General features: G+C 47.5%; 2 protein-coding genes across 2 annotated transcripts in view; both read right to left on the bottom strand.

The window, feature by feature from the left end:
- The window catches only part of LOC110549801 (multidrug and toxin extrusion protein 2), a 34,421-nt gene extending 16,489 nt beyond the window's left edge, over positions 1 to 17,932 (bottom strand). Inside the window, exons 1-8 of the mRNA XM_021639185.2 lie at positions 17,707 to 17,932; positions 17,529 to 17,630; positions 13,538 to 13,606; positions 12,341 to 12,489; positions 11,733 to 11,775; positions 5,775 to 5,819; positions 4,544 to 4,641; positions 1,753 to 1,850 (exon numbers count right to left, since the gene is read on the bottom strand). Coding sequence (XP_021494860.2) covers positions 1,753 to 1,850; positions 4,544 to 4,641; positions 5,775 to 5,819; positions 11,733 to 11,775; positions 12,341 to 12,489; positions 13,538 to 13,606; positions 17,529 to 17,630; positions 17,707 to 17,856 — 754 coding nt within the window. The 5' untranslated portion in view covers positions 17,857 to 17,932. The remainder of the gene's footprint in view (positions 1 to 1,752; positions 1,851 to 4,543; positions 4,642 to 5,774; positions 5,820 to 11,732; positions 11,776 to 12,340; positions 12,490 to 13,537; positions 13,607 to 17,528; positions 17,631 to 17,706) is intronic.
- Positions 17,933 to 18,737: 805 nt separating this feature from the next.
- Slc47a1 (solute carrier family 47 member 1) overlaps positions 18,738 to 23,674 on the bottom strand; it is a 32,210-nt gene continuing 27,273 nt past the window's right edge. Inside the window, exon 17 of the mRNA XM_021639170.2 lies at positions 18,738 to 19,763. Within this exon, the coding sequence (XP_021494845.1) occupies positions 19,531 to 19,763 (233 nt within the window). The 3' untranslated portion in view covers positions 18,738 to 19,530. The remainder of the gene's footprint in view (positions 19,764 to 23,674) is intronic.

The following is a 23,674-nucleotide window of genomic DNA, read 5'->3' as shown; positions in this document are numbered from 1 at the left end:
TTCAGCTCCTGCCTCCTGTTCCCGCCCTGTTTGAGCTCCTGTCCTGACTTCCTTTGGTGGTGAACAGCGATGTGGAAGTGTTAAGCTGAGCAAACTCTTTCCTCCTCAACTTGCTTTCTGGGCATGGTATTTTGTTGAAGCAATAAAAACCCTAAGACAGGCCACAGTACCCAGCAGTATCTAAGAGTCTCTGTCAAAATTCCTATACCATTTCACATTTCACTCTCTCTCTCTCTCTCTCTCACACACACACACAAAGGTTACAGAAACACAATGCTGAAGAACCAAAACAATCTTGAAAAATGACAGATGGAAGCATCCTGACTTCAAACCATATTTCAAAGCTATGATGCAAACTGTATGCTACTACCACAAACACAGCATATACAGTCAAGTAATCTCCAAAAGTTCTGAGGGTATAAAACCAGGAAAGGGTGGTCTTTTCAATAGCAGTGGTGACAATACTGGATCTCTGCAGGCAAAGAACAAACTGAAGTGGGATCATTTTAGATAAGATTTTAAAATTTAGATTTAAAAAATGCCATACACAAAAATCAACTCAATATGGATTCAAGACCTAGTATGACCTTAAAAATCATAGGGGAAGAGGCTATGGTACTGGGATTGGCAGTGACTTTTTGCCTATGCCACCAAAGAACAGGCAACATTAGAAAAAGTAGCCAGAGAGAACAACATGAAACTGAAATAAAAGGGCAACCCACAGAATGGAAGAAAAATCTACAAACCATTATCCAATAAGGGATTTAAATCAAGATATATAACTTAATACAACTCAATAACAGAAAGGGGGGACAAAGGACTCAGAGAGACATTTCTGAAAAGAAATCATCGAAACAGTCAGCTGCTGTCTTGTAATGTGCTCTGCAGATGGATATTAATCAACCAATCAGGTGCTTGCCCCACAAGAGTTCAGATCCCCAGGGCCCATGTAGGAGTGGCAGTGTTCAGAAATCCCAACACGGGGTGGGGGTGGGGGTGCAGAGGGAAAGACCTGGGCTTGGTGGCCAGCCAGTGTAGCCTAACTGGGGAGCTCCAGGTTCAGGAGGCATGATCTCAAACAAGATGGAAGGCAATTGATGAAGACACTAGATGTCACACTCTGACCTCCACTCGCACATACATGCATACATGTGCACACACATGCACATACGTGCACACACGACAGTACAGGCGTAATCGTCAAGGAAGTTCTATCTAATGAAAGCCATGTCTCAAAGCTGTTCAATGAGTAGAGAACAGGTTACTAAAAAGAAGGAATCCAATAGTTTGTGACAACATGGATGAAAGGAGGGTGCACCTGCTAAGGGAGACAAGACGGGATGCAGACAAGACTGCGTGATCTCTCTATGCGGAGTCTGCGAAAGTGCGACTCGGGCAAAGAGCTGGTTCCCGAGGATCAGGTGGTGGAGGGATCAGTGGGATGAGCCAGTCACTCGACAGGAACTCTGGGCACCTAACGAACAGCAGGAGGAACTCTGTATCCACCGCATACCTCAAGCTGTATCTGCCAAAGTGTTCTATGAACAAAGGGCTATTGTGGTAGCCACACAAACAAAGTCACACACTCTCCCTAGTAACTTTTATATTTTCAGCAACAAACATTTTCTATATTTTGAGGTTTTCTAAAAGATAAACAAACAAAAAAACCAAACCACCCAACAACGTCCATGGGACAAATCAACTCAAAGGGCAGAGCTGTGCCTGGGAACCTCCAGCGTGCAGTCCACGTACCTCCCCAGGTGTGGGTGTGGATTCCTTTCCACCACACGTAGAGGAAAAGCAGGGCGGACAGGAAGAACTGCGAGGTGGTGTTGGCCCAGGCCGACCCTCTGCGGGAGAAAAGGCCATGGTTAGTTTGGGTGAGTCCTCCCAAACACCAACCGGCAGAACACCGCCCCCAGAAGCCCGTGCTTGGCGCGGTGAGCTTGCAGTGCGCCTGTGCTGTCTTCCTCTGTGTTCTGGCTGGATCCATGTGTGACAGATTCGTCTGTCTCCGTGGAGATGGGTCTGCTGTCTGTCAGTGTGACACTGGAGGGCCTGAAGCTCTATTGCCTTCCTGGAATCTACCATCCTTCAACAATGCCCAACTAAGCATTTCTTAGCTGATGACTAGTAACGGGCTGGCACGGCCAACTTCTCTATTGGAGCGCTCATCCGAGCCCTGGTTTTATTTTATAGGATTTGAGCGGGTTTGTTCTCCATAGAATGTAACACTGGGCTTCATCAGTCCCTTCTCACCACAGGGACATGCTGGGCCAGCTCAGTGCCTTCCTGCTGACTTTTCCATCTCATGTTCCTGTCGGGGCTTCACGTTTTATTAATCCATCCCTGTATTTTCTCCTCCTTTTTCCATATCCCAAACTCTCCCGGGAAACTCCACTATTCTGACTCTGAGGTGCCCCTCATAGGGAAGCTGGGCCTCTGTGATACCAAGTTGATCCATTGGTCTGTGAGGGGCTCCCTCTACGCTCTGACCAAGGCCTAGGTGATGGCTGTTCTCGGTTGTCAACCTGACCAAATTAAATGACATCTAGGAACAGTTAAAAAGAAAACAAAACTGGGAGGGAGCTACAGGGGATGATACAGGGGAGATACAAAGTGAATAAAGTGTAATTAATAAACATGAAAAAAAGATTAAAAAAAACCAAACCACAAAAAAACCCACTGGTGTGCCTCTGTGGGGCTTGTCTAAAGGTGGCCATAGGGGGCACTGACTGAGAAAGGCTATACCATCCAGCAAGCTGGTGGTCCAGACACAAAGAAGGAAGGAAGCATGCCCGTGTCTACAAGCACCCTTTCCTTTTGGGGCAAAAGTGCTCACAGATGCCACCATCGCCCCCTGACATCAGACTACAGCTTTGTACGGGCTGGCTTTTGTCAACGTGACACAAACCTAGACACCTCTGAGAAGGGGGACTCTTAAGTGAGAATATGCCTCCCAGGTTATCCTGAGAGCAAATGACAGACTTGAGGGCCCGGGTCACTGTGGTCAACGCAAGCCCTGAGCAGGTGGTCCTGGGCAGGAGAAGAGAGTAGGCCGAGCAGGGGTAAGCAGTGCTCTTCAGAGCAAGGGAGTAGCAGCGTTCTCAAAGGCCTTTGCGTCAGCCCAAAGGCCTTTGCATCAGCTCCACGGCCTTCGCTTCAGCTCCTGTCCTTGACTTCCTCCCATGATATGGTATGGAAGTGGAAGCAGAATACACCCTTTCATCCTCAAGTTGCTTTGGTTGTGGCACCTTATCTCAGCAATAGAAACTCTGACTAAAATAGGCTTCCTCAGCCCGGACCTACCCCAGTGACTCCACAGAGAGCTCCAAAGCCCTCAGTGCCAGCTTGGGATGGCTCAGGCATCTAACATCTTGCCTCATTAGTGGGTTTGGCCATTGTTAGACTACCCAGCTCCTATCCTGTAGGCCCATCAAGAATTCCCCTTTTGTCATGTATGTGTGTGTATGTGTGTATACATATATACAAACACATATACATACTCTTCTTCCAGGATACAGCCTCCATCTTTCTGCCATGAGGAAGACAGTATGGGAGCCAGGCCTTGTGCACGTTACGCGAGCTCTGTACTGCTGTGTTCATCCTACCCATTCCTACTCTCTAATGATGGCTGTCACGGTTTTACTGATATTCAGAGCCCACATTAGCATGCGCATGGGAACCAAACAAACCACAACAAAGACACACAACAGTTGACATAACCCATTTTATATTCTATTTCGTTTCCTTCTCCTTACTTGCTAACATACTAACTTGTTTGACTTATATTTTATTCTCCCCCTCTTTTTCTTCCCCTAGGCACTCCCACGTGTCCCATCCTCACCCTGCTCTCTTTCAAATTCATGGCCTCGTCTTTAATTGTTTTGTATATGTATGTGTGTATGTGTTGGTATATGTGTGTATGTGTATCTGTGTGTGTATTCAGTCATGACCCACTAACCAAAGACCACAGTGCCCTGAAGCACACCCAAATTGTGGGGTTCAGTCTTCATTTGCTGGTGTGATTTCTTGCCACATATGCAGAGTCTAGCTCTGGGCTAGGGTGAGGAAGAACCATCAGGACACTACTGTGATACCCTTAACTTCTTTCTTTCTTTTATTGTCTTCATCTCCTCAAGCTTCTAGAAGGAATTGGTGTCAGTAACTTAAAATTCAGAGGCCCTGATCAGGCCTTCAGGCCTCTGTCCACCCCTGCCTGTCACCCACCTCAGCCTCCAGGGGGCAGCAGCTTGCTTATCAACACTAACACCTTTTCAACCACTGAAGCCTCCACAGTGCTTCTTCCAACTCTTGTCTGTCTGTCTGTCTCTCCGCCTAATCTCCATCCTCCCTCTCCCAGCAGCAGCCACTAGCTGCTCCCCTGTAGGCCCTTGTGGCCAGCTCTTACCTGCCGCGCAGAGCACCAGAGCTAGGACTGCTAGGCGCCTGCTTACCTGGCCTCGGTCCCTGCTGCTCTCCAATCTCCCCAGCCCCAGGGCATGCAGCAAGCAGTCTTGTTGGGTGAGGGGTTTCCACTTACACCACTCCGAGGCCCAAGGCATACAGCAAGAAGGCATTCATGCCCACGTTGATAATATTTGCCGCGATCCCAACAATAACTTGGGGCATAATGATGCCCTAAAATTCCCAAACAGATAGGAAAACGTTACCATTTTCAAAAGCTAGTTAGCTAGGTTGCCAAGTAAAACTCATGGGTAGCAGTGGTGAAACCATATGAGGCTGGTAGAAAAGCTGGGAAGGATGCAGTTTCTCACCCAGCCATGCAGGAGGCTGTGGTGGCCATTTCCAAAGCCTTGTTTGTTCATCACAACATCAGGGAAAAAGAGGGAGCGGTTTGAGGAAGAACACACAGGCTTTGGGGGTGTCGGGGCCCAGAGCCCGCTGCTCCTTAGGGCTGTGCTGAGTTGAGGATCTTCTTACATGCACAGTACCCAGAAATGCTTGCTTCGAAGCAAGTGTGGAGAAAAATGCCCGGGCAGCCCTTTGTTTAACAGTGTGCAATGCTCTTTCTGAGACAAGGTCTCACTATGGAACCCTGGCTACTCTTTATGCACACCAGTCTGTCCTTGACTCACAGAGTGTCTAGCATTGTCATTAAAGGTGGGCATCCATTGGGCCGGCCAACACTCAGTCCTAGTGTAGTGCTGTCTACACTTCACTGGTCCTCAATGTCTACACTTCACTAGCCCTCAAAGACACATTGTCTTCACATTAAACCAAACAGAACCGACTACTGTCAAAGCCAAGCAACTTCCTCTGGCTTAGGGACAAGGCCTTTATGCTTAAAGGCTAGCAAGCTGTCTGCAGGTGGCCTGAGCTCAGCTTCTGCTCACACACTTCTCCCTCCCCTTCTCCTTCAGCTTCCCTTCTGCCATGCGTGCAGCACGCAGTGTCCTACCCCCTCTTCCAAGTGTAGCTGTCATAACTCTAGACCCTCCCAGTCAGTATCAAAAATGGGGCCAGGTCCCCAGGCCTGATGCAAAGCCAGCAGCCATCCCCAAGCATAGGGAAGGGTTAGAAGCGAAGGCTGCAGAGAGAAATAAGGAAGACTAAGATGAACCAGACAGAAGAATCCAAAGGATGGCCATCTCTCCTTTACACACAACCATAGGGCCTCGTGTTTCCAAAGTGTGTGAGTGTCACAGAAATGAATTGCAGGGAAACGAGGAACAAATTATTACAGAAAATTCCTTTAAAACATTTACCCTAAATTTCCCATAGCAGTGTGCAGTAAAAATACAAAAGAATACCTGGCTCTGTAAATACCGTGTCTGCAGCTGGAAGAGGAACGCTGCCTGGGGGGTTAAACAGAGAAACACAAGCGCTTGCTTAGCCTCGGTTTTTGTTGTTGTTTGTGCATTTCTGTGGATCAAATCCAGGGCTTTGTGCTCAGTAAATGTCTGCTGTGGAGCTATGCCCCAGCTCTGCTTCTTTTGAATACTAATTTTATAAATTAGTGGGTTTCGTTATAACATTTTCATACATGTCAAGTTCTGAAGTTTTTATTAAGTTTTTGGCCTATATGCTGGCCAAAAGTGTGGGGGGGGAGCTTTATTTGGCATTTCACACACACACACATATACACACACACAGACACACACACACACACACACACACACACACACTGTCCCCTTCCTCCTATGGCTTCACCTTCTGTTTTGATGACATGGACGCCACCATCCTGTCTTGCTGAACCCCCCTCTCTATAGACACCTTCCTCCCCCCCATAGTTCCCTTTCCACTTTTGTGTCCCAAACACATAAACATTTATATATGTAAATATACATAGACATATACATGTATATATGTGCATGCATATATAGATACATTCTGTATAAGAGAGAAAAGATGCAATATTTGTTTCTCTGAGTCTGATTTACTTCACTTTTCACAATGGTCTCCAGTTCTATTTATTTTCTTTTTTATATTTATTTATTTTTACTATTGTGTATATATGTGTACGCATGTGCCATAGCACACATGAGGAGGTCGGAGAATGACTGGGCAGGAGTTGGTTCTCTTCCACCATGTTCCTGGGGACTGAACTCAGAACATGTTTCGCAGAAGCGCCCATCTCACTGGCCCCAAAATTTCATTTTTCTTAACATTTTTCTTCCACGAAACTCCACTGTGTACATGTTCACCTTTTTATCCAGCCATCTGTTGATAGACATCCAGGCTAGTTCCATATCGTGGCAGCCATGAAACACAGATATGCAAGCATGTCTGTGGCATGCAGATGTCCTTTAGTTACATAGCCACAGGGGTACAGTGAGATCGTGGAGTAAATATATTTTTAGCTCTTTTGAGGAACTTCTACACTGGTCTCCATGGTGACCAAACCAGTTTACACTCCCACATCCCGGCCAGCACTTGTTGCCACATGTTTCTTGATAAGATCTCGTCTCACTGGGCAAACATGGAATGCCAAGGCCACTAAAGACATCGACTACTTTTTCAAATATTTATTGGACAGTTTCATTTTCTCTTTTATTTAATGCACTAACCTGTTTTGGTTCAGGGGATATTTGAATGTTGGTGTTCCTTGTATATTCTAAATATTTATCCCACATGGGATGTATAATTGGCAAGGATTAGGTCCTCTCCTAATGACTATTTCCTTTGCTTTGCGGATGCTTTTTCGGTCCATGCCGTCCCGTTTGTTAAGTAGGGGATCATTTCCTATGCTGTTGTCTGCCTTCTTGGAGAGCCCTTACCTGAGCCTGGCTTGCCAGGTCTTCTCAGGAACTCTAAGTTTCCCAATATACTTGAGATCTGTGCTCTATCTCCAACTGATTTCAGTGCTGGGTGAGAGATTGGGTCCTACCCTGAATCTTCCAGCTGTCGCCTTCCTCAGACTTCACTGCTCTCTCCAGCTGTGTTCTGATACCTTGTCAAGGACTGGATGGCTCTGTGGGAAGTCACTTCAGGGTCCCCCCTCTATCATCTGTTCCGTTCTGTTTTTTTGGATACTTCCTTTCTGATTGTGTGGCATCAAAATCCAGAAAACCAGATCCATCCTAAACAAATGCCAGGATCAGTCAGTTGAAAGATTTACTTCCCAGAGAGCAGAAAAGAGCAAATTCTAAGTGGCAAAAGCCCCAGCTTCAACTGTCTGAATGTCTGAAGCATTCTGTCGACTGTCTGAAGCATTCTGCTGATGGGACCAAAAGGAACCATGGAATCCCACTGTCTGTGACATTACATTCAGAAAGCTGAGCATTTGGGTGGCCAGCCTGGGCTACATAGCAAGACAGGAAGAATAAGAAAAAGGAGGAGGAGGAGGAGAAAAATAAGAAGAGGCACCGTGGAATAAGGAACCAGGAACAGCACTGTAATGAATAAGAGGTGTTGGAAGACAGAAATCTTGAAACTTGAGCTGCTTCAAGATAGAAGCAATGGCCTGTAGCCTCCCAACTGCTGGTGCCCAGGAGCCAGCCCCCAGAAGGCAGGGAGCTCAGTCCCAGAGCCCCAGTGCAAGGGCCTGAGGGTAAGCATGACCCTCAGGGATATATGTGCATGGATCCGTGCACCAGGCTCCCCAAAATCCAAGTAGCCTTGTCCCAGTGCCTGGGCTAAGAACAACCAGCTGAGCGTCCTCACTGGCTACCTGCTCTGTTTCCCACTGAGACTTAGGTATGGGTTCAGCTCAAGTGTGATCATTTCTCTGGCCAGCCGCTGCCTCACACTGGGAGTGTCCAAGGATCTGGACTCGGGATCTGGCCGGCTTGGTCCTTGAAAGGACTTATGACTCCAAGTCCAGTGAGCCAGTCCTGAGCATAGCCAAGTCCTGGCCCTCTGCAGCCTCTGGAGACCAGAAGAACAGGCCTCATCTTCATTCTGCAATTTGCTTGCTTGCTTTCCTGTGTTTGATTTTATATTCATGTGTTCTAGTAGCGTCAATCAGATTTGGCCTTCTCTCACTTTTATCTCTCAGATGTTCATCCTACAGGAATTTTCTCCATTTTCTTTCTTGATTTTTCTCCTTTAATTTTTTTTGTCCCCCCCCCCATTTTTGCTTTTCCATGTCTTTATATTGAAGTCTTTGTGTTGATCAATGTTAATAGCAATGGTTGTCTATGGAAAAAAAACAACAACAACAAAAAACAAACAAACAAACAAAAAACAGACCTCTCCATAAATAAGGACCTGACAAGGTCTTAAAGAATTAGAATATGCCAAACCCAAATCAGCAGAAGAAATAAAACAACAAAGATCAGAGCTGAGACTCATAAGGGGGAGATGGAAAGAATACAAAGAGTAAATGAAATAGTTGGTTATATAAGAAAAGAGACAAGATTTATGAGCTTTAGCTGAACTAACCAAAAGAGAGAAAGAAGACTCAAAGCAATGATATTAGAGGTGAAAGGGGGAATCATTGGGACATACTTTAAAAATTACATTCCAACAAACTGGAAGACCTAGAAGAAATGAGTAAGTTTCTTGACACACATGAGCTACCAAAACTGAATCAAGAAGGTACAAAAAAAAACATCCAGTCATCAGCAATGAGACTGAAATGGCTTCCCCAGCAAAACAGAATGTCAAGGACCAAAGGGATTCCATGCCGGAACCTATCCTCAAACTGTCCCATAAAACAGAAGTGGAAAGAGCACTCACAAAGCCATCCTACACAGCCAGGAAAGGGCACAGCAAACTACCGACCTCTTTCCTTGATAAACACAGATGCGACCAAACAAACAAAATACTTGCAATAACTCAATACCAAACTCAATGCCACATTACAAACAGCATTTTCCCTACAAGACACCTAAGGTCTCTGTTCTCACTATTTTCAGTCAGCATAGTGCTTGAAACCTTAGCCAGAACAACAAGGCAAGAGAAAGGAGGAAAAAAAAAAAAAAAACAAGTAGAAAATTATCCCTATTTACAGATGACACTGTCTTATACTTAAAGGATTCCAAAGCTCCACCAGAAAACTCTTAGGTTTGTTAAATAATGTCCACAAAGTAGCAGGACACAAGATCAGCATAGAAAAATCAATGACTTTCCTCCATGCCACCAGTGACTAGAAAAGAAATCAACATCATCCCTCTTACAATGGCCTTGAATAATAAATGCCAAATAATAAACCTAACCAAGGAGGTGAAAGGCCTCCAGAATTAAACCACTAAAGAACAAACAGGAAGGAGACACTAAGATGGAAAGATCTCCTGTGTTCTTGGGTTGACAGGATCAACATTGGTAAGATGGCTTGTATTGTGCTCATCTATATATTCAGTATAATCCCTATCAAAATCCCATTCTTCACAGAAATCGAGTAATACCCCTAAAAGCACAAAGCACACAAAATATCCAAAGTAATCCTGAGCAAAAAGAGCAATGCTGGAGGAATCACAATACCAGACTACAAACTGCATTACAGAGCCATAGTGACAGAGATGCTGGCCGCAGACAGACACAAAGATCAGTGGAGTGGAGAACACAGAGGTCAGCCCAAAAGGATACTATCACCTAACTCCTGACAAATAAACCAGAAACTGGACCACAGAACTATAAAAGACTAAAAGTCAATCTCTCTCTCTCTCTCTCTCCTCCCACCTCTCTGCATAAAAATCAACTCAAAATGGGTTAAAACCCTAAAATTCTGAAACACTTGGAACGTACCTCAAGATAAAGGCAAAGGAAAGGACTTTCTGGAATAGGACCCCAAAATCCCAAGAAATAACAGGGGGAGTCAAATGGGATTGCATTAATTTAAAATGGCTTACATAGAGCAAAACAATAAAATAAAGAAGTGGCCACTTTTTTATGGAATGGAAGAAAACATTTGCTGGCTACTAACCTAACAGAAGATTAATATCCCGAACATAGAAAGATCTCAGAGGAAACACAATGAACAAACTGGGCAAAAGAATTGAATAGACAAATTTCAAGAGAAGGGGGCCCACAAATACATAAAAAGTGGCAGATGCCTTTAGCCATCAAAAGAATGCAAATCAGAACTGTGTTAAGATTCCACCTTAAACAAGTCAGGATAGTTTTCATCAGAAATACGAAAATAAATTCCAGAAAGAGTGCAGAGAGGAAGAACCTTCATGCACAATCTATGGAAAGGTAAATTAGTACAACCTCTCGGGAAACCAGTTTGGACACTCTCAAAAATTTCGAAAACAGAACTACTTACAAGGACCCGGCTGCGTCACCCACATACATACGAGCATTGTTACATTACCGCATTATTGCTATATTACTGCAGCACTAGTCACAGTAGTCATGGTCCTGGTCGTTTTCCTGTTGCTGTGATAAAGTATTGTGTCAACAGCAATTTAAGATCTGACAAGATGTCTCAGTGGGTAAAGATGTTTCCCACTGGGCTTGACAACCTAAGTTCTGTTCCCCAGGACCCATATGGTGGAAGGAGAAAACTGATTCTCACGGGTAGTCTCCTGACCTCCACACGTGTCGCGGCATGAGTGTACATGCATGCACACAAAATAAATAAAATGTAATTAGAGGCAACGTAAGGGTGAAGGGTTCGTTTTGGCTCACAGTTCAAGGGCACAGTCTATCGCAGCAGGGAGTTCATGTGCAGCAGGAGCTTGAGGCAGCGGGTCACAGTTGAAGCCACAGTCCAGAAGCAGAGAGAGATGAGTGCTTGTGTTGAACTCCTCCCATTTGTGCAGCCTAAGAACCAAGCCTAGGGAATGATGCCATGCTGCCCATGGTGGTAGGGCCTTTCAAATCAACCTCATGGAGATAATCCCTCAAAGGCATTCCTGAGGCTGGAGCAACTCAAAATCTCCTTAGGCTGACAGCTGACAGCTGACAGTAACCAGCACACGTTATGGAATTAGCTTTAGTGACCATCAGAGGACAAATGAATAAAGAAAGCTCGGCCTGCATAAGACAATGGAATATTATCCTTCACTAAGATTGAAACCATGTCTTCTTTAGGAAAATGGATGAACTTGTACTCCTCGTTTAAGTGAAAAGCCAGACTCAGAAGAACAATTACTACATATTTTTCTCTCATATATAGAACTGAGAAGGAGGATTAGAACAGGGGAAGCTGCGAAGGCTCATAGGAGCCACGGGAAGGTAGAAGAAGGAAAGAGAGGAAAATGGGTATGATCTAAGTGTACTATATACATACATGTATGAAAATGTGTCAGTGGAAATCACTACTTATTAATATTATTATTATTATTTCTATGATCATATACCAATAAAGCTGTGAGACTTACAGGAAGAGCAGGGATGCAAATCATCACATAAACCTGGGCTAGCCTGGAACAACAAGACAGCTTTCAGCAACAGTGAAGTGGTTTCACCCTACCTTCAGGTCAAGCTCAAGGCTATCTCCTAAAAGCTAAAACTGAACACCTACGTGGGAGACAGAGTCAGTCGGGTTTCTGTACTCTGCAACAGCAGCACCCAGAGGCTGCTAAGCAGTTACTTAAGTGGGGAGAAGTGGTAGCAGACATGTTCCGGGGGGGGGGACGGGACACCCCTGACAGGAAAACATGCTCCAAGCTGAGCACAGCGCAATGCGGAAACCTTTGGGAAAGATCAAGCCCAGGAGCGGAGACCCCCTAGAGTGTTAAGTTTAATGAAACCATGAACACGACAGTAATGACAACTGTGCATTGGACTCCCATGGGGGGAGAATTGTGGAGGGATGATGGACAGAGATCGCCCTGTGCATGCTACCTTGGCCCTCTGTCTGTCACTCTGGGGCCACGGCCACAGCTTCTGGTCCCAAGTGCTCACATCCAGCTGATCCGCCGAGAATGTCAGCCACTTACTGCTGGGGGTAGGAGGTGGGGGTACGGCCCTCTGAGCGGAGGCTCACCTGGCCACTTCCGGGTCCTGTCTTAACAGCAGGAGCAGGCGCTCTGTGTTGAGGAAGATGGCCCAGCAAGGGAAGCAGCAGAGCAGCAAGATGAGAATGCCCCTTTGGAGTATGACCCCCACGCGCTTCAGGTTCTTGCCTCCAAAGGACTTGGGAAAACAAAGTTTCAGTGAACATCAGGGCCAGGGCCTTGGGCTTCCAGCGGGCCCCTACCCTGGCAGCCATGGTCCTGAGGGGTGGAGAGGGAGGGGGAATGGCTGCCAGGCCCCAGACAGCCATCTGCCACTGTGGCACTGTGTGTGTTCTGGAACAATCATTCCCTGCTCTCGGGAACTGAGGCTCTCCACAAGGAGCAGAGTGGAGCTTTGGAAAGGGGACAGGCACAGCACCGGGGGTGGAGGAAGAAAGACACCCACTGTGCTGAGCTAGCCCAATAGTTAAGGATGGCTTTGCATTCACTTGGCAGTTTTATTGGAAAAGCCCTCAGGAGACACAGCAAAGGCTAAGCCCAGCAGGATGGGCAGTGATGGAAAGGGCTCTGATGGGGACTGAGTCCAGCGCAGGGGTCAGGACCTGGAGTGCAAAGAACACTCCATACAGGGGAGCCCAGAGCAAGGGACAAGGAAAGCACAGCCCCTGCACAGGCCAGGCGGGGAGTCGGAGGTGGGAGCTGGGGGACAGAACTGTCTGCTAAACACATAAGAAGCCATTGATCTGCCTGCACTCTGTACCAGGCCCAGACGACAGGCCCAGAGCAAACCCAATCAACAAAAGTCAAGTCCCTTGGGCTAAATGATACCTAAGCAGAAACTTGAAGGAGGCAGAAGGATCCCAGACAGACTGTTTTCCCCAAAAGTGGAGGTTCCAGCCCTAACAAGTCAGGCTAACGAACCCCTCTGCTTTAAACTGTTGGGGAAAGTTACCCAGACGAGTCCGGTGCCACGCAGGTCATGTCTGCTTGCTTTCCTGCTGTGCCCGTCCTTGTCCCCACCTCGCAAAGCCCACTCATTGCTGGGCCATTGCGTGCAGTGTCCCCCGACATGAATAAAGCCCAGCGAGAATCACAGCTAAGCTGGCGGAGTGTTCGTCATGTGATTTAGCCACTCTAACTGCTGCCCATGCCTAAAGGGGCCTCCAAACACTAGTGCGTAGTTCCCTTCGCAGCTCAAGGACCCACGTGGGCAGCGGGGTTCTCACCTGAGACATCAGCGTGTCACAAGCCGAGGCTAAGCCAGTCCCTACTGAAATTCCAGTGACATTCACAACCTGTAAGAAAAACAAAAAACAAACAACAGCAACCAAAAAAAAAAAAAACAAACAAAAAAAAAAAAACAGGCCACGTGCAGCAGGCAGCATTGTTCAGAGCCAAAGAGCCTCCTCAGCTCATTTTGGTTTTTGTTGTTGTTTATTTTTGTGTGTTGATTTGTTTTGTTTTGTTGGAGACAAGGTCTTACTATGTATCCCTGGCTGTCCTGGAACTCTCTAGGTAGATCAGGCTAGCCATAAACTCACAGAAGTCTGCCTGCATCTGCCTCCTGAGTGCTGGGATTAAAGGCTTTTGCCACTATGCCCAGCTCAGTAGCTCAGTTTCAAAGACCCTATGTGCACACAGGAATGCCCAGGCTCTGTGGTTCAGATGGCCGTATGGATCCTTGAAGATTATCAAACAAAAAAGCCACTCTAGGGCAAGAGGGAAACAATAAAGCCTGAAGCCTACCTTTTCTTTTTTCCTTTGAAGACAGGGTTTCTCTATGTAGCCCTGGCTCACTTGGAACTTGCTGTGTAGACCAGGCTGGCCTGGAACTCACAGAGATCTTCCTGCCTCTAACTTCCAAGAGCTAGGATTAAAGGTGTGGGCCAGCAAAGCCAGAAAGCCTAGGTTTCCTTAATACAACATGAAAGAGCTTCCACCGGACTGCAGCATACGGTAGTCCCATCAAGACTGAGGTAAAAGAATCACTTGAGCCCAAGGAGCTCAAGACCAGTCTCAGTAACAGAGCCAAACCCCAATTTAAAAAAGAAAGAAAGAAAGAAAGAAAGAAAGAAAGAAAGAAAGAAAGAAAGAAAGAAAAGAAAAAGTAAAAAACAAACAAAAGGGTTTTGCTGCTGTCTGGAGGCCTCGTGCCTCACCTGCCAGAGGCTATGCATTTAAAAGCAACAGCACTAGGGTGCGGCCCATGCACGATGCACAAAGAAAAATACCTATTAAGAAAAAAATCCAGGCTTGGTGGGGGTCTCTGTGGTAATCATGCAAGCATGAGAACGCAGGTAAAAGCTGCATACGTGTACAGGTCCGGGACTTGGTGGGGTGGGGGTGGGGTGCTGTGGAGACAGGCAGACCCTAGAGCTCACTGACCCTCCAGTCCAGCCGGAATCCTGCTCCAGGTTTGGTAAGAGATTCTGCCTCAAAGAACAAAGGCAGAGAGGGAGAAAGCAGGACACTCTCCTCCTCTGGACTCAGAATGCACGTGTAGGGGTGCTGAACCCACACATGCACACGCACACAAATGACACCCAGGGTTTACTGAGCATACGCTGTGTCCAGTGTATGTGTTCATGTCTATGACCTTACGACCAGGCCCTGTCCTCAGTCACATGTACCAAGGGTTATAGCATCCCATGTTAGGGCTAGCCTAAATGACAGAAAACTGTTGGCATTGCCTCGGTTACTTGGTGTGAGCTAGGCGGTCTGGCTGCACACCTCGGATTTTAGGAGCCTGGTGAAGAGCTGGCTTATGCCACTCTCTCAGGTAGACCTTGTCACTCCCAGACCACCCGGAGATTAGCCCACAGGCTGAGGGGTGGGGCTAAGAGGGAAAGTGCCCTTCTTCATCCTGGGTCTCACGCGTAGCAGCTTGATGTCGACTCCCAGTAAATTAGCTGCTTTACTTACGGAGATTCTGACCCAGTGTTTTGGCTACTCAAACGTGGTCTCCACAGGTTTAAGTGCTGAAAGTCTGGTCGTCGGTATGGTGTAGCTGGGAGGTAGTGGGGCCTTCAAGAAGTGACATTTAGTGAAGGGTGACTGAGTCCCTGGGATGCCAGCCTCGGATGGGGCTAATATAGCTCTCACAGGGTCAGCAGGTAGAGTGTTTGCCTAGAATGCACAAAGCCAGCACCGAATACCCTGGGTGTGGTGACACCTGCCTGTAACCCCAGCCCTGGAAAGGTAGAGGCAGAAAAAGCCGAGGCTCAGGGCTACCCTACCATGTAGGCTTGATGTCCAGCTGGGCTTCATGAGACTGTCTCAAAAGAATAAAGCTGTCACAGGACCTAATGAGTTCCTGTGTGAACTGAATTGTGAGGAAAGCAAGCCGGGTGCCGGCATCCCCTTGCTTTCTGTCTCACTGTCTGTCTGTTTGCTCCTATCACAAGCCACGATGTCATCTGCAGGTGATGCTGTAGTTACAGGCCCCCACCCCTCAGCTGAGGCTGTGCCATGCTCTTAAGTGTCCTGACGTCGGAGCTAAAGAAACCTTTTCCCTGTAAGGTGCTCAGCCTCCCGTACTTGGACCTGGAAATCTACACCTCCTAGCTCAGGAGGTCAACAGCAGGCCACACGTGGGGTGCCCTGAAATTATCCCACCAGACACAAAACCTAGAGGGCCCATGATGCAAGGAACACTCTCGGGTATACCTTTAATCCCAGTACTCTGCAGGAGACTGCAAGAGGGTCTCTGCCTTCTAGGCCAGCCTGGTCTACAGGGTAAACTTCAGGACAGCCAGAGCTGCACAGAAAAACCATGTCTCAAAAAAACATTTTTATTTTTCAAGGCAGGTTTCTCTGTGTAGCTTTGTCTGTCTTGGACTCACTGTGGACCAGTCTGCTCTCACTCAGAGATCTGCTTGCCTGCTGCCTTCGAGTGCTGGGAACTCGCTTTTTTTTTTTTTTTTTTTTTTTTTTGTCACACATGAGAGTGTCTTTGTTCTGTTGCCTCTGTTTTTTTGTTGTTTGTTGCTGTTGCTGTTATTGTTGTAAACTAACCGCCTTTGGCTGGCTTAGGATGCTAGTCCCTGTCTCTAGCTCACGTTTGTTCGAGATTCTACCAGGCCGAGTGCAGCTGGGAGCTCTCTCTTACCATGGACAACATTACAAGAAAAGACAAAGATGACTGAAGCCTGTCATTCCAACCGAGGCCAAAATACTGAGAATTCAAGACCAGCCTGAGCTTCTGACCCAGACCCTATTTCAAAAACAAAGTCCATAAAACTCAACACCTCTAACCATGGCGCCATGGAGGCTGTTGTCTCTTCCCGGCAATTTGTTACAAGTTGAGATTCATTAAAAGCAATGCCTCTCCTTGACCTAGTTGTGAAGGGCTGACAGCGGCTCTCCCTGTCCTGGACCTTATCTGCAGAAAGCCCTGCCTGCAGAACATACCGGCCTTCCCACGTACCACCACCAAGCCTCCCACCTTTCTGTGGGTCGCAATTACTTCTGTTGTTTCACATCGAAAACTCTAGAGGCGTAATCAGGAAAAGGGGAAAAAAATGCCAAATATGGGGGTGGGGGGAGTATTTTGCCAATTCAATGATAGGCCTATATATAAACTGAGACTCTTCACAGCCAGTTTCCCTCTACCATGCTGCTGAAGAAATCCTGCAGGCCTCTACTGTTGCCCAGGGCATTCCAACATCCTAGGGGGTAGAAGGGACATTTCCTGAAATAGGGAAGGACCCAGATGTCCCGTGTCTGAAAGTGCAGATCAAATGTGAGCGAAGCAGCTTGCCACCTCTTCACTAGCAGACGGAGAGGGACTTCCAAGGATGCGTGATTTCAAGCCATGAGGAAGAAAGACACTTCACAAGGGAAATAGAGCGGTCTTAATGAACTGTGTCACTAACAGCTTTCACGGTTTGGTTTCAGAGGAGGGGACACGCAGCTCGTAAAGGGTGGCTGTGCACCCTGCGTCTGCTCGGGACACCCTTTCCACGCCTCCCGGGACGCAGTGCCCAAGAATGGAACCTGCTCAGACCTCGCTCTCTTCCTAAATCTGAAAACCAACATGGTAGCTGTGGGAGAGACGCAGACCCTGAAATTCTAACTCTGAGGCCCTGGGGCCGTTGGGTGTAGCGAGCACACACACGGCGCCGAGTCCGTCTCCCGCACCGTACAAGTAAAAGCACGTTAGGGCTTCACTCCCGAGGCTTTACCACACCAGCAGCAGCACAAACAGTCAACACCTACGGAGACGGCCAGCGTCACGGCGTCCAGCTCCACTTTGCCCAGGTGTCCGCAGAAGATGGAACTAACGATGCTGACCAGAAAGATCATCAGCTGCGCCAGGAACTGCAAGGAGCGGAGAGGCGGTCACCCCGGGCCCGCCTGGGGCCGCCCCGCGCCCGCAGCCCCGGGACCGACTCACCACCGGGCCCGCGAGCGCCGCCAGCGCCGCCGCCTCCCGCCGCACGTCGGGGGACAGCGCTCCCCGCAGGCCCCGCGGGCTCCAGCGGCCGCGCCCCTGCGGCTCCGGGGGCTGGACGGCGGCGCCCGGGCCGTCCTCGGCGGGCTCCATGGCACAGGCTCGGCTGCAGGCGCCACCGGCACGTGGAGCCGAGGGCGGGGCGGCCACGGCGGCGCGCAGGGAGCCGCGCAGGACCCGCCCCCGCGCGCCACCCCGCCCCGGGCGCCGCGTCCCGATCCAACCGTCGCCCGGCGCAGCACGCGGCACGAGCCTCGCTCTGGGTGGCCGGAAAGTGTCATCTTAGACGTCCAACAAGAATTAAGCTCCTGGGGGTTGGTTTGGGGGATCCCCACCAAACCCCGCTGTTGGAGGGCTGCTGGCATAGCTCAGTGAGGAATGCTTGCCTGCAGCGGACACCGAGTTCCAGCCCCAACTGTTGGGTTTCAGACCATACCAAAGTGGACCTGGCCTCCCAGGTTCTCCCAGCATCCCTTGGTCGCCCTGCTTGCTGCCGTCGCTGGCATACCCCGCCCTCTACCTTGAACTTTTGCGCCCAGAGACAAGGGCTTCCCTTCATTATAGACACCTTTGGTTCCTCCCCCTCTCTCTCCTCTCGCCCTTCTCTCTGTATCTTTCCTCCTCTCTTCTTTCTCTCTGCGCCCGCTTTTCTCTCTCCGACGTTTCAATCACCAACCACCAAAAGCAAACCAAACTGAACCAGTTTTTACCCACAGTAGCTAAATGTCCTAATTGTGTCCATTTTCTGTTCTTTGAAAGTTTGCTGAATTAGCCGTGTGTGCTTAACTTTTCAGAGGCTGAAACAATTGGGCTTCGGCTTAATGCTTTGTCCTGTGGCCACCCCCATGAATTGTCACCCATGTTTGGGTCTTTGCCACTTCACAGCTCCAGAGACCTCCCCTGCCCCCCCCCCGAGATCCGAGCTCTAATGATTAATATGTTCGCTCACGGGATAATAATCTACAACCCAGACATGTATCATAAAATGTATTTAATAGAATCACACAGTAAGAATATGGAAGCAGATTAGCTATGGGTTTGTGTCTTAGGAAACAGTAGCCAGAAGAAACAGGAAGCCCACACCTGACTGCGTCACTACAGTCCAGGTGCCACAGCGGTGGATGATGAACGCTCACTCCGCCGTCATCCGCCCCACAGTGTCTTAAACCACACTGCATTGTCTGCCTTATTCTTTATTGGAAAAAAATATATTTTTGAATTCTCAGATCGTAAAACCTACAACCACGGTGGAACTCTGTTCGCTGAAATGACTGGCCACAGCCAGCTCTAGGAATCATCTCTATTCTCAAAGTTGCATGTGGTCCCAGACTTACACTTCCCAAGGGCTCAATTTTACATTGGTTGCAAACAGGCATTCAGTAGAGACTATTTTTGAGCTGGGAGCTTTTCCTGGGCTCACAACGTATGACACCATCTTGGAGACACGGGACAGTGGCAGCAAGTTACAGCCTCCTGGTGGCCCTGTAATCCCAGGGGTGAAAAATCAACATTCTAGTTGGTACAGAGTTTCAAACTCTGTATTTGGTAGGTTATGTATATTGTATGCACTGTCTGTTCACAGTGTACATTCTCTCTCTTTCATCTGTCTGTCAGTGGCTCTGTGTGTGTGTGTGAGAGAGAGAGAGAGAGAGAGAAAGAAAGAGAGAGTGAGCTTACTTGTAGGAAGGCCGCAGTGATAACCCCGGTCCTGACATAATGTTTTTGATGTGTGGTGGATTTGTCAGGTGCCAACCTCACAAACTGACATCACTCAATTCTGACATAGACTCTCACTAAAATACCCCCAACCAGGACTAAGACTACTGCTAGGAGCAGGAGCCCTCGCCGTAGTAATAGCTGTTTCCCAGAGAGCCTGTGGCTGTCCTTCGGGCAGACAGGCGAAGCTTGCTGCTGGTTCTGGTTCGTCTGCTGGTCCAGCTGAGTCTCGTCTTTCTTTTCAAGATCCGTCATCATAATTTCTCCGTGGCTCTCAGGACCCACTGTGGGGAAAAGGGACCTCAGTGAGCAGCTTAGAAGGATTTTTATTTTCATGTGCACAAATGGTGGTTATTATCTGTGATTATTGCTAGCAGAATATTAATTCAAGAAACAGTTGTAACAATAAATAAAGAAAAGAAATCATTGCTAACTGTCAGGTATGAGGTCTTGGGACTCTACACCTATCTTGCTCCTGGGGAGGTGCTGCTCTCCCTTTAAATGACTATTAATATTCCTTCAACTTGTTTTTTGTTTGTTTCAGATAAGGCACTGTAGAGAGAAGCATGACAAATCCATTAAAATTGCCAAGTCACACTGACCCACTCTTCTAGCTTGCTTGCAATGAGCTTTGCCCACTACAGTCTCATTATACTGACACACTGTTGGGAAGTGCCTGTCCACCATCTTGTCCATGCAAGGCATGATTTGTACATGCTCAGAAGTGTCCTCACCCTGACCGGTGCTGTTTCTCCCATGAATAGGCACAAGTGACTCAAATATAATCTTTTTACTTCCTTTGCTCCATGGGGTACTCATGAAGCACAAATGGGAGGACATTTTAATTTCATTTTGTAGTAAGAAACGGGCATTTTACAACTTATAACTCCCATTTCCCCCCCCTTTCTATACGACGGAGTTGATGAGTACACACTATAAGCAACCTACAAATACGCATGGCTAACGCTTTGATGGTTTGGAGTTAATGTTCAAACTAAATGCCATCCAAACGCTCAGGAGAAACGCAATTTTCAATCACTGCGGCCAGCCCTCCCCTGCTGCAGAATCTCAGAGAGAAGTACAAGCACCTGGCCAGAGGGACAAGACGAAACTTCGGAATCGTTGATCGCCTGTTCCCTGGTCTCTGTAAATATGCTAGTTTTGGGGTTGATCCGGAGCTACTATGTATTCAAATGTTAATTGTTTGCCCCACCACATACATCATGATCCTTACTGTAACCAAAATCACCTTGTGTGAACCTTGCCTCCCTGATTGTTCCTGATTGGCTAAATAAAAATCGCCTACAGCCTGGACTTAGCAGAAGAGAGGTAGGTGGAACCAAGGTTTGAGGGATTGGAGATGGCAGAAGGACCGTGAAGAGGAGAGAGGAGGAGGGAGAAAAGAGGAGGTCACCATGGGCTACTGTGAACTCGATGCACGTGGCTGGGAGAGGCTTGTTTGGAGGATTGACATGATGGAAAGAAGCAGCCCAAATGGAAAACATGTGCAAGTACTTACCGGGTTTTGGCTAGTAGACAAGACAGCTTAGAGAGCTAATAACTGCCCAGGCCCAGTGCACTAAGGCTTATCAAAAAATCTAACAGGTTTTGTGTCTTTTATTTATATAATAGCAGGTTAAGGAGTAACTGCTACCTTAATAACTATATTATTAATATTAAATATCGATAATCATTCTATGTGCTAGTAAGAGAAGGAGAAGGTAGGCAGGGCCTCCCTCTGGCTTCCCAGATCCTCCAGCATGGTGATTAAAGCACAGTTTAACAATGCAATTCCTGGTTTCTGTCTATTGTGATAAATTAAAAAAAAACAACAACAACAACAAAAATCCAACCCCAGAACTGCTTGCAGGAGTTGTTTCCAGGACACTCCTTGCTCTTACCTCCGGGTTGTGCTTATTGGCTCTGTACTTAATCAAGAAGCAATTCTAGACTCATCTAAGTAGGAGTGAAGATCTTTGAGACACCTGTGGTCCTTCCTTGAGCAACCGGACTATTATGACAATGGGAACCATTGGCATTTCCGCAGAAATCTCATGCTGGGAGAAGGAAAAGGCTGGTGCCTGGTGCCAGTCAGAGAGGACCTTGTCTCCCACAAAGAGATGTCACAGTTCTGACAACTTCTCAGACAATCTTGAAGGAAAGGCTATCAGTGATGGGTCATTGCTGGGTAGGACCACATGCTGACCAGGACTTGCACACCTATGCACACCTGTGCCCTCCTCTGCTTAAATCTAAACATCGTGTCAGGACCCTGAAGATAGGCTTCAGGGGAAGGAGGGAGGTGTTCCTCTTCCCAATGCAGCCATACTGGATAATAAATCCCATTTCTCTGCTTCCCACCATTACTTGTCTGTTCAGTTGGCCCACTGAGAACAGGACACTGAGCCTGGGTTAGGGCTGCCAGGACCCAGCTCTGACCCTAATAATGCTGCTAACAGCCTCGTGTCTGGTCAATTGTCCCTGAGCGTCTCTATTCACTCCATAAACTGCTCTGGTCAGCCAGCGTGGGGAGCCAGAGAGCTTTCTAGGGTCAGGCTTTTAAGGGGCTGATACCTACCTAATAAGCATTTCATACATAAAACAAAATAAATGGAAGGGAGATGAACTAAGACATAGCTCAAGACATGCACAGAACTGAATATGGGACTCTTTGCCTCCAAGGATCCACTGAATAACAAGCAAAATAATGACTCACACGAAGACTTAAGTCTTGAGGCCTTGTGGAGTAAGATTACTAACAGGAACACACACTACAAGAGAAATATAAAGGCAGATCGCCTAGAAGCCTAAGAAAAAGATTGGTAAGTGGCCAATCACACCTTATCCGGAAGGCTTGAGATCAGAAGTGTTTCATATTCCAGTGGTTTAGATTTCAGAACCCTTCAGATTAAAGATTTCCAACCCAAACTAAGATTGTTACAGTGACCTCAGAGTCCTGATTAAATAATTTGGAACATCATAACACTGGCTTCCCCAGGCATGGTGGTGCACACCTGTAATGCCAACTTGGGAAGAAGAGGCAAAAGGTCAGAATTTCAAGCTCATCCTCACCTAAAAGCCAATTCAAGGCTAGCCTGGGCTCCTGTATATCCTGTCTCCAAAAAACCAAGACAAGCAAAACTTTTAAAATTAAACAATATCAAATCACACGTACAGAATACTTAGGCTGTGCCTGGCAGTTCCTAACACTCTCCTCACAGCAACAGGACAACGTAAGCATCATTATATACAAACCATCCCTGCCTCCCAAGCTAATTGCTGAATCCAGATAAAATGAATTAAAAAGAGCATCCTGAAGGTGGCAAAGAACTAATGACACAAAGAAAAGCTCCCAGAGCAAGATCCCAAGGAAACTGGAAACCCCTGGGGCTGGATCTGCTCTGACAGTCATGTGGTTCGGGCCTGAGCAGTACCTGTTAAGGGAAGGGTGGGCCCTGTGTCTGGGCTTGAAGCCCTGACAGGCTACAGGTAGGATTTAAAGATGTCCCAGCATTGGCCAGCCTTCAGGTCAGAGAGGGTTTGTGGGAGAATCTGAAATTGCCCTAGACTGCTTGTGTAGCCTCAGTGCCTAACAAGAGCGGAAGAAAGTCTCATATGAAGATAGACAGCATTAGGTCAGACCTCGTGAGAATCACGACCAACGTCAAAGACAAGCAGACAGAATAAGGGGAACAACAGACCACTGTCAATTGCCCATTGCCAGCGTGTATTTAGCTTTCTAGAAACCAAAGGGTAACGCTGTAACGGAGCACTGGGGCCTGTGGCACCCTTGTGAAAAAGACATGTATACCCTACACAACCACACTACAAAAGCATCATCTCAGGAAATGGTCATTCCTAGGACCTTCTAAGACCAGAGAGACTTTGTGTAATAAGGTCACCTTTCCTCATCCGGTGTTTCCTTCCCCGCCCCCATACCTAGTATAGACAGCACCCTCAGAAGACCCAAACCCTACCCCCTTATGTAGCCTCAGAAGCTTCTCCATAAGCTTCAGTTACCCTCTTCCTCCTTCAAGTCTCATGGTGTGTGGACTTCCACACCTACGGACATAGGCAAAGACTGCTTTTCTCCTGCCTCTCCTGCAGGGAGGTGGAAGGAAGCCGCCTTTTCCTCCCTCACATCAGTGAAAGGTCAATGTCACTAACTGCCCAAGGAACTAAGGGTGTGGAAAAA

The sequence above is a fragment of the Meriones unguiculatus genome, chromosome 11, assembly GCF_030254825.1.
Source record: "Meriones unguiculatus strain TT.TT164.6M chromosome 11, Bangor_MerUng_6.1, whole genome shotgun sequence".
In the NCBI taxonomy this organism is placed as follows: domain Eukaryota; kingdom Metazoa; phylum Chordata; class Mammalia; order Rodentia; family Muridae; genus Meriones; species Meriones unguiculatus.
Note: the sequence above shows the minus strand (reverse complement) of the source record. Positions and strands in the feature narration are given on the sequence as shown.